General features: G+C 58.1%; 1 protein-coding gene across 1 annotated transcript in view; it reads left to right on the plus strand.

The window, feature by feature from the left end:
• EEFSEC (eukaryotic elongation factor, selenocysteine-tRNA-specific) overlaps positions 1-10,737 on the plus strand; it is a 114,981-nt gene that overhangs the window by 47,353 nt on the left and 56,891 nt on the right. Inside the window, exons 3-4 of the mRNA XM_010832832.1 lie at positions 6,432-6,528; positions 7,336-7,500. Coding sequence (XP_010831134.1) covers positions 6,432-6,528; positions 7,336-7,500 — 262 coding nt within the window. The remainder of the gene's footprint in view (positions 1-6,431; positions 6,529-7,335; positions 7,501-10,737) is intronic.

Genomic DNA, 10,737 nt, shown 5'->3' on the forward strand with positions numbered 1-10,737 from the left:
CGTCGCCCCCCTCGCACCCAGCGCCCCCTGACCAGGATGCCCCCGCGGCCGCCGCCTGCCCCACGGCCCCCGACCCCGTCAGCCTCAGCCGCTGCTCCTCCCGCCTGGGGGCGCACAGTGGGAGCGGTTTTGTCTCCCCGTCACAGAGATGGATATGCTCTCCCCTCTACGGTGCTTTTCTCGGCTCTAACACCTGCAGCTCTCGCTCAGAATTCTCTGGTTGGTTAAATTAAAGCTTCAGCCCTGAGAATGGGCCAAATGTGTCATAAAAGATTTCCCAGCGCTGCCTTTTGTTGCAAAATTCATCAATCCGATAAAATCGACACAGTTAGATAAGTGTTGCATAAGAATTCAGACTTTGTTATTCCCAGTGGAAGTGGATGTGAGACTGTAAAAAGGAAGATAAAAAGTTGTATCTTCTTTCTAGTGAGTTATTTGATCTCCCTGCCGTTTTATTTACTTGTCAGAAAGGGGAGACCAGGTCCTGGGGCTCCTGTACAGTGTCCGCATCGTTGGTTATAAACGAGGCCTTCTGGGAGGTGCTTAGGATGCTGCTAAGGGTCAATTAATACCAACCATTTAGATTAGGTAAATTTAAGGAAAATTCTCACGTACACCTTTCAATTACCCTTCCTATTTTAATTTATTGGGTGAAGGTCAGTCACAGCCTTTATTGCACATGCAGAGGAGACTGGCCTCTGAAGGGCCGCGGACACCTCAGCTCTCCTCGCGCAGCGCCTGGGGTTGGAGAGGCTCGGGTGCGCCTCCCAGGGCAACCATCTCGTGGGAAGAACTGAGCTGTTACCTCCACGCAGCTGAGAGCTCCCTTCAGTCCTTCTCAGGGGTCGTAGGGCTTCCCTGGTGGCTCAGCTGGTGAAGAATCCGCCCGTGATGTGGGAGACCTGGGTTCGATCCCTGGGTTGGGAAGATCCCCTGGAGAAGGGAACGGCTACCCACTCCAGTACTCTGGCCTGGAGAATCCCAGGGACTATAGTCCATGGGGTTGCAAAGAGTCGGACACGGCTGAGTGACTTTCACTTTCACTTTTCCTTTCCTTAAGGTCCCTTGTTAGGTAGATCCTCTGTAACAGCTGTTGCACACATGAAGCAGCTTTCTGTCTAGAAAGGAAAAATATGGACAGCCAACCATGTATGTATCAAAACCTAGAAAGTGGTAAAAACACGGTGCTTTATTTTTCCTATCCAAAGAGTAACTGAAAGAAACTTTGGAAAATAGAGGAAAGTTGTTATCTTGTAAAGTGAAGCCCCCAGAAGATTTCTCAAGAGCAGCGGCTGCTAATGTGTTTCACCCCGTTCCTGTCCTCTAACTGCGCCCTGCATCACCCCACCATCTTCCACATTCAGAAGGTGCAGTAAGATGTGCATGGCACATTTGTGCGTTTATCCATCTGTAAACGCATGGTTGCGGCATTGAACGCCTTCACAGAGCTGGGCCCCGTCACCGCTGCCTGCTTCATGGTCCCCGTAAACCCTGTCCCACTGACTGGTCACTGCTCGCCTCTGTCCCCCGGGCCCTGCTGGCCTCTGCTCTGCCTCTGTCTCTGGGAGCCTGACTGTTCTGGGACCTCATGGAAGTGGAATCAGGCCGCATGTGGCCTTCTGCCTGCCCCGCTTCAGTGAGCACAGGGCCCCAGGTCCGCCCGCGCTGGGGCATGAGTCAGACTCGAAGTCCTTATTTCTCAGGGCTTAGGCCGTGTCTTGCCTATCCGTTCCTCTCCTGATGGACGCGTGTTGTCTCCTCTTGGCTGTGGGCAGTGGCGCTGCTAGGACCATGGGGTGTGAGCCTGGGGCGGCCTGGCTTGCGTGGGGTGCATTCTCTCGGTGGCCCTCTGGGGGCCGCTGCGCCGTCTCCCACGAGCTGCGCGAGGCTCCAGTCTCTGCAGCCACGCCAGGAGGTGTGACGTGGCGCCTCGCTGGTCTTGGTTTGCCTTCCCTGGTGACTGCTGTGGAGACTCACGTGTGTGTTGGCTGTTGTCCGTCTTCTTTGGAGAAACGGCCATCAGATCCTTTGCCCGTTTTTTAATCAGGGGTTTGGTCCTTGAGCTGGAGGAGTTCTTTACATATTCTGAAGGCTGAGCCCATGTCAGACTTGTAAATGTTTTCTTCCATTCTGTAGGCTGTCTTTTACTTTCTTAATAGTATTCCTCGATGCACAAAAGGTTTTCATTTTGATGAAATCCAGTTTCTTTCTTGCTTGATCTTTTTTGCCTGAGCTTCTGGTATCATATCCATGAAATCGTTGCCACATTTGATGTCACAAAGATTTTCCCAGTTTTCTTTTGCCTGAGAATTTTATTGTGTTCGTTCTTAAGTACAGGTCTGTCCTCGGATGTCGGCTATCTCTTAGGTGTGGTCTAGTTAAAGGCTCGCCTCCATTCCTTTGCAGACGCCCAGCGTTCCCGGCAGCGTGTGTTTCCCTTCTGTCCTTTCACGTGTGGCTCCACAGGCCCCTGTCTGTCCCGGCCAGCGCTGTCCCCGCCTCAGTCCCCGCCCCCGTGTGGAAAGCTTGCATCAGGAGGCTAAGCCCTCCAACTTTCTGCTGCTGTTTCAAGATTGTTTTGACTTTGGGGTCTCCTTGCAATTCCCATCTGAATTTGAGGATCTCCTTTTCCATTTCAGCACAGAATGGTGGTTGCAATTGTAACAGGGACTGTATTGAATCTGCAGATGGTTTTAGGTAGAATGGACACCTTAACAGGAGTAAGTCTTCCAGTTCGTTGACACGAATGTCTTTCTCTTTATTTAGAACTCGTATCCAAGTCTTGTTGTTTTTGGTGTACAAGCCTTTCATGTCCTTGGTTAGCTTTATTCCTAAATAGTTCATTCCTTTAGATGCTGTTATAAATGGAATTGCTGTCTTAGTTTCCACTTCAGATTGTTTTGGCTAGTATATAGAAGCACAGGTGATTTTTGTGTGTTGACTTCGTACTGTGCAACTTTGCTGAATTCGGTTCTCCCCCTGTAAGCACACAGCTGTGGTCGTGAGGTATTTACCTTTCTGACTTGTGCTTTTGTTACTTAACATTTTATAGAGCAGTTCTTCGTGTGACCATAACTCTGTTGCTGACCCTTGGGAACGGCTTAAGTTTTCTTTCCTGTAAATAAATAATCCCTGATGAACATCTTTGACCAGCATTCAGCTGTGCTCTCTTTTTTCTCTTGAGAGAGTACCGGGTCACAGGGCAGGAGCCCTTCTGAGCCCTTTGCGCATCTCTGGGCGCGCTGACATTTCTCACAGGCAAACTCTAGTGTCTAATTTAAAGATAGATTTGAAAACTCTAAGATGGAATGTTGCTTCACTCTTGTTATAATGATATGTGATTCTTTAATTACTGGTAAGACTGAGCACCTTTCCTTATGTATGTAAATGTTGTGGTTTTGTGTTTAACTTATGCCTGTATGTTTTGTCTGCTTGCCTCTTGCGATTTTAATGCTTACTTTTTGATTTTCAGGAGTGTTTAATATCAATAAGGGTGTCATTAATTAACCCTTTGCCTGTCACATTTCCTATAAGTAAGTCTTTAGCATTTGCTGTCTTTCCATTTTATTTTTTTACATGCAGAAGTTTCTAATTTTTATGTAGTCAAGCTCTTTGATTATTTTTCTTTGTGATTTCTTTATCTCTGAAAGCATTTAAATTTACTCTTGCATAAGCATTTATCAGTGTTAACAGAAATAAAAATAGAAGGTAACAATGTGGCCGTATCTTCCCAACGCATCACGTCATAGCGCTCTTCCCGCAGGCCGTCTGTCTCCCCCACACGCCCGAGTCTGCGGTGGCTGTTATCACAGCGACGCTGTGCTGTGTTCTAGGCTGCTCTGTTTGTTTCTCCACGGAGGTTGCCGTCTGACAGCATCCTGGGGACTCTTTCTCCCAGACCCGCTCTGGTCCCCCCCTGTTTCTGTTCTAGCCAAGCTGTCTGCTTGCAGCGCCCCTTCCCTCGGCCTGGGGCCCCCTGCACGGCGCGTGCCGCACGCCCACTCGCAGCTGACGTGGTCTCCGGCGCTGGCCTTCTCTCCTGGCCTCCGTGTTTCTTCCTCTGTGGAGCGCGAGCTGATAGGCCTGGCCTCGGCGTGTTTATTGTCAGGGAGCCTTGGACGTGGGGTCCGGACGTCCAGGGGCTTCGTGACGAGCCGTCACGCGCGGAGCACCTGCTATGCACTCGGCTGGGGCTTCCCTCGCAGCCAGCTGCTCACAGTCACCCCCGGCTTTGTGTCTGGCTTGACTTGTGAGCACGGTAAGGAATCATAAGTGTCGCTCGTGGCCTTACTGCCGTTACTTTGTGTTCTGCTGTTCCAGACCCAAAGCTCGGAGCCTGCTGGGCACGGCTTTTACATGCATCACACACACACACAGAATCCCGTGGGTGCTCTTAGCTGATCTGAGGCGGGTCTTGCGCGCTGACGAAGGCCAGCCTGTGCGCAGTCAGCAGCTCTGGGCCCGGCTCACACGGTGAGGACCCACAGCGGCGGGGGCGGGGCGCCTGCGAAGAGGAGGCGCCCTCTCCACCCCACCCGCAGCCCGCGCTGCTGGGCGGAGGGGCTGTGCTCTGGGCTCTTGCTGCCGTGTCTGGCCAGCGCCCCTGTGTCCCTAGAGCCCAGACAGCAGCCGAGCTCTGAACTGGGCAAGGGGGCCACCTGTCCCCCGGGAGCCAGCAACCAGGACACTCGGGGAGCTCAGCAGACCAGCAGGCCAGGTCCTCGGGAGCCTGGGAAACGGCCAGACACCAGCCCAACATGCCGTTGCGTTCTGTTCCAGTGCGTTGCCCAAAAGGGTTTGGATAAACAATAATTGAATTTCCGAAAGCTTTATGGTTAATCACTGGAATTCTCAGCGCCTGCCTTCCCCCGCTCTGCGGCCCTGGGCCTGGGGCTGGCGGAGCACGGGCCGAGGTGTGTGTGAGACAGGCCCGCATCCCGCTTCAGGCTGAGAGCCGGGCCTGTGCCCCTCTTCGGGCTGAGAGCCAGGCCTGCGCCCCACTTTGGGCTGAGAGCCGGGCCCACGCCCCGCTTCGGGCTGAGAGCTGGCTTCCCCAGGAGCTGCCAAATAGGAGAAATGACACTGTTTCTCTGGGAAGGGGCTCTGAGGGGCACAGACAAGCTGCTGCTCGCAGAGGCCGCCAGGTTGCTGGTTTCCACTCTGACCGAGAGTCGAGAGCTTGAGGCTCCTGCAGGGGCGAGGAAGGCGCATGGGAACGAGGCAGGTCACAGCGCCACAGTGGTCCCCTTGCCGAGGAGCTCGTGCTGAGCTCTGGCCGTTTCTGCTGACTGAACCTTCTGTGGGCGGCTTTGGGTCTCTGTCGATCTGCAGGGCTCTGAGAAGGCTGGTTCTGATCGCGTTTCCAGTGCTTTTATGAGCAGCCTCTTTGACAGTCTTCACTCCACACTCGGCTGGTTTTTTGGTTTGTTGAGTCTTTGACATACACCTCGTGAATGCGCCCAAATCAAGGCACATCTGCCAGCATGCTTATCTCAGAGTTGTTGTAACAGTGAAGACTCTGAAATGTCCTGGATGAGTCCCACTCGTGGGGACAGCGTGTGCATCCTGGGCCCCGCAGTGATGCAACTGTTCAAGGGCAGAGGCGGCCCGGGTCACGAGCCCAAGCTCTGGAGGCGCCGCCTGCAGCCTGCTGCCGCTGATGGTGGGGTTCGGGGCAGACTAACTCGCCTTCTGAGCCGTTCCTTCGCGTCTGTAAGATGGTGACACTTTCGTCCTCATTTTCTGGGGTTTCAATGAGAGTGTCCGTGTCGTATTCTTGGCTTAGTCAAATGAGCCTATTGTTGTTATTTTTCAACAGAAGAGTCTTTCTAATATACTGGCAAATAAACTAGAAGGATATGAAATTGTGTGACTAACAGAACCAAAATATGAAAAAGTAGTTCCTTGGCAATGCACGGAGAGACGGAGGTTGGAAGACTGGATCACGGTGATGAGCCCAGCACGTGATGGGAGTGCACGCTGAGTGTTGTCTCTTTTCTGTGTTTTGTGTTTGTTTTCCAGTGGACGATGTCAGCGTCCACTGCATGGGAATCTTTGCTTAAAGTGGCCGGGCTCGGGAGGCAGAGGCTGTGGGGCGGCCTGCGGGCGCCCAGCACGTCCTGAGTCCCTGCAGGAGGCTGGGCAGGGTCCGGTGGTCTTCCCCGGGGGTCTTTACTCAGGGACCGGGCCTGGCCTCACTGCGCCTCCTCAGGAGGGCTCAGCAAGCAGCTTAAACCCAGGGCCCCTCTAACGTCTGTGGCTCAGCACCAGTTGCTCCTTCGGGCCTCCACATGGGGTCACCGGGCGGGAGCGTGACGGCCGGCCACCCCGCGGTCCCTCCGGCAGGGCAGGCATGGAGGCCTCCGTCGCGCTTGGCCCTCCGGCGGCCCCGGACATGCTCGGTGACCTCGGCGGGCCTGTCTCTGTTCCAGGTTCCGCGGCGCACCTGTCATACCTGTTGCGGCCAAGCCTGAGGGACCGGACGCCCCCGAAACGGAAGCTCCGCAGGGCATCCCGGAGCTCATCGAGGTACGTCAGCTGCATCCACGCAGGGCTGCGCCTCCCTGCCCTTCCTCACAGGGTTAAACCCGAGCAGAACCGGGGTCTCCACCCGCAGCTCAGGCCCCCACCCTGCAGGGCCGGGACGGCATCCCGTTAGAGTGCTTCTGGTGGGGAGGGTGGTTGTCATGTTCCGGGAGCCGCACTGAGCTCTTCTCATACGTGATTGTGAACATTCGCAGTCACATGATTATTAACGAACCTTGGGAGGCTTCAGGTATTGATCCGCATTTTGGCAGAAAAGAGCCTGGGGCTCAGAGGGGTTAAGTGACTTGCCCAGGCTCGCACACTGAGCAGGGGGTGGAGCTGGGGTGCAGACCTAGGTTGGCCGGCGGGGTTGGCTCCGGGGCCCACTTGCCCTGGGTCTGCAGACCTGGGTCAGGTGTGGCCACGCACACGGCCTCTGTTTCTGTGATTATGCAGGGCAGACTTCGCTAACTTAGCAAACCTGTTTCTGGGTGAAGCTTTGGTGACTTTTTCGTCACCAGCTCCAGATCACACTGGTCTGGGAAGCTGGGGTGGTGGTTTCTGCTGCGGACGTGTCCGTGTGTCCCTGTCAGAAGCCTCCGGGCCAGGCCTGCTCACACACTCTGGTCTTTTTCCAAAAGAGGCGTTACCACAAGACCAGGACTCTGGACCGTTCAGTGCCAGACAGCTCTTGACAGTGTCTTCTCTAGTGAAGTCAGGGAGGGGCAAAGTAGAAAGGGTCAGGCGGTCTCCAGGAGGGTGGAGGTGTCGCCCTGCCCCCCAGCGTGTGGCACAAGCCTGTCTTTCCAGCTCCTGACGTCCCAGATCTCCATCCCAACGAGGGACCCCTCGGGGCCGTTCCTCATGTCCGTGGACCACTGCTTCTCCATCAAAGGCCAGGGCACCGTGATGACGGGGACCATCCTCTCGGGCTCCGTCAGCCTCGGCGACAGCGTGGAGATCCCGGCCCTCAAGGTCAGTCTGGCCTCGCCCCACGTCCTCTGGGCCCCTCTCGAGCAGTAGGGAGGGGCCAGCCCCCGTGTGCCCCCGCTGCCAGGCCGGGCTGCCCCGTCTTCCCTCTGTCCGTCCCGCCCGCAGCCTGGAACCAGGGCTCACCTCGGTGCTCAGAGCAGCGCTGCCGACCGGAGCCTCGTGGGCAGGGGTTCTCAGTGAAGGTGGGAGGCCCCTGGGAGCACGGGCCCTGAGTGAGGCGCCGGGCAGAGCCCCTCCGCTTTCTGCAAGCCCCCGAGTCAGGGTGACAAGGACGCGTGGGCGCTCATTCCCGAGTCCCTTGTGCTTCGCCGCAGGGATTTCACGTTAAACGCAATCAGACCGCGGCTGCTCAGGGCAGGAGAGTCTGGGGACACTGGGATGATGGCGCGTTCCTAGCGTCAGCCCTGGCGCTGCGTCCCCTGTGGAGATCTGGGGTGGCAGCTGGGGGTCCCCGCCACCCCTCCTCCTGGTCCCTTCCGGCCCGGTGTCCAGTGGCCCTGATCCCTCCTCTCGGGGGCCTTTGTTTCCTGGAAAGGAAACATGGGTAGGCCGCCCCTCCTCTTGTCCATGGGGAACACGGGCTAGTGAGAACCTGCGAGGCCCCCTGGCGTTCCGGGCCCAGGGAGGGTCTCCAGTCCTCAGACAAGGCGAGGGGAGGGCAGTGGCGTGTCCGAGAATGCATCTCGGCTGGGTCCGGGGCCAGGGATGCAGCCCTTGGGGCTTCTGTGGGCCCAGAGGCTCATCTGCAGGGCAGGCCCGGGCGGCCCCTGGGATTTGTTGTGCTGGGTTTCAGACTTGCCGGGACCATGACCTCTGAGCTTCCACATTCTCCATGTGCCTGCGTGTGAGAGCCAATGGCTTGTCCACACAGCGAGGTGTCTTGCCCGGAACAAAGCACCCCAGACCACTCAGACCTGGTTTGGGGGCTTAGATGGCAAGACATGAGCTGGTGTTGAGAGGGGAGTTTTGAGCTCGTTAGAGTTAAGGCTGTAATGGGGTGAGGATCCAGATACTGGGAGGGGTGACAGCGTTTTGCACACAAGCTGGTGTGGCATTTGGGGCCAGAGGGTGGGCGGGCGTGGGTGGCTTGTGCCCCAACAAGCACTGTGCCCTCAAGAACCTCCAGGAGAGATGTGAGGCTCTCACCCTGGGCAGGGTGGGCTCTCCACCGATGACAAGCATCCAGCGACACAGGGACTCTCAGGGAGGGGGCGTGTGACGCTGGGGGCTGAGACCGCGGCACTGCAGCCCGAGCCCAGGGGCGCCCGCAGCCAGGAGGAATGGGGGGGCGTCCCATTGGAGGCCCCAGGGCCTCAGCCCGGCCGACACCTGGGCCTCGGCCGCGTGCCTCCAGAAGCACAAGAGGACGCGCTCCCACTGTTCCTACGGTCGAGCCTGGGGCGACCCGCCGTGGTCCCAGGAGTGAGTGGGGATTTCAGACGACAGGCCTTAGGTCAGGAAGCTCTTCCCGCCCGCTGGGGCCTCGGGCTGGCCCTTCCTGTAGCATCTCAGACGGCTCACTGTCCAGGCTGCTGGTGGGAGATGCGAGCCTTGGGGCTCTGCAGGTGGGTCGGTGCTCACTGATGGCCAGCCCCGCTCTCCCACTCCTCCCCGTGACCCCATCTGACCTGGAGGAAGGCCTTGACCCAGGAGACAGTAGTTGAAGCAGCTTGGCTAGCGCCAAAGCCTGGCTCTGGGCACTGTGACCGCGTCCTTGGGAGCCCCCGCTCAGCATCACGTGCCCGGGGTTCTGGGGTCCTGCAGGGTCGGCTCCGAACTGGATGGCTCTGCCCTGAGGCCACAATATCCCCATCAGACTTCCCTAACCGCCTCGGACGCCTCTGACCGCCTGAACTCCCCAGGCGGCACAGCCCAGCCCCTGCAGATAAACAGCCACATCCCCTCCTGGCTGCCCGCAGCCTGCCAGACCCCGGCCTGGCCCTGCCGCCGTGTCCACCCCCAGCTGGGCCCATTATCTGAGGGGGAGTGAAGGAGAACCGAGACCACACGGCTGACACCCCAGGCCCTGCCCCTTAGGCTCCCGGGACCTACCACGCTCAGCCGGGGGCCCTCCAGTAAGGCGCGGCCTTGGGGGCTCCACTGGCGACGTGTCCACTGGCGACCCACCATCAGGGCTGTGTCATAGGACCCGTCGGAGGTGCCGGCCGTGAGGAAGGGAACAGGGACCCGGGTCGGGCCACAGGCAGGGCCCTCCGCCCTCTGCTCCACCGCCGTCACAGCCCAGATCCCGAGGGCCCCCATCCACGACCAGGTGGATGGTGGAGAGCGCCCCATGCCAGCAGGCCGCCTGGCCATTCGGCACTGCTGTCATGGGCATCCATGTGGGTCCACGCACAGGGAACGTGGGTCCTCTCCTGGTTGTGTGGGGACAGGACGTCTAGCAGGCCCCTGAAGTGGGGTGCATGTCCGAGCCCGAGGGTCTGCTGAGAGCCACGTTGGTGTGATGAGGAACGGATGTCCCCATGGGGTGTGGAAACCTGTTCAGTGATAAGGCTTTAGAGGAAGTTCAGATCTCGATAGCATACTCCTCCAGATGGGGTCTGCATGCAGGTGGACTCACCTCATTCAAACCCCACAGAGGAGGCACCATTTGAGACGACCCGGCGGCGTCTCCCCTGTCCTTGCCTCCGCTGGGAAGCTGATCCCTGGGGTGAGGCAGGTCCGACTTGGTCCTCCCCTACTACCTCTGCCACCCCTGCCTTGGCCGGCCTCACCTGTGCCCTCCCTGCCCGCAGGGGTCTCTCCTGGAAGCTCCTGGCTGTTCCCCAGGCAGCCGGCCACGCGCCCCCACGTGTGTTTCTTCTATGGGTCCCACTGCAAGGACCTCCTCGAGGGCAGAGACTGCGTCCGCCCGGCTCCGCGCTCTCAGCACCCGACCCAGGGCCCAGCGCAGAGTAGGCTCCAGAAACCATTCAGTGAACGAAGCAGCGGGAGAAAGCCAGAGAGAAGCGGCTGGTTTCTTAGTAGACTTTTGATGCAGGTGACGACCTCAGAGGGCCGTGTGGACCCTGCTCCCCGGGCCCGGGGACAGGACCGGAGCGGGCTGCGGCCTCTCCAGTGTGGTTCTGCGTCCTGGCACCCCCAGCCAGCAGGCCCAGGGCTCATGGTAAGCCAGGCGCCCGGGGCTGCAGCCCCGGCCGAAGCCTCTGCCTCGGTGCCCACCTCCTCCTCAGCCGTTTCCTGGTACAGAAGGCTCGA

This window comes from Bison bison, unplaced genomic scaffold (genome assembly GCF_000754665.1).
Source record: "Bison bison bison isolate TAMUID 2011002044 unplaced genomic scaffold, Bison_UMD1.0 scf7180017862279, whole genome shotgun sequence".
NCBI classification, from domain to species: Eukaryota; Metazoa; Chordata; class Mammalia; order Artiodactyla; family Bovidae; genus Bison; species Bison bison.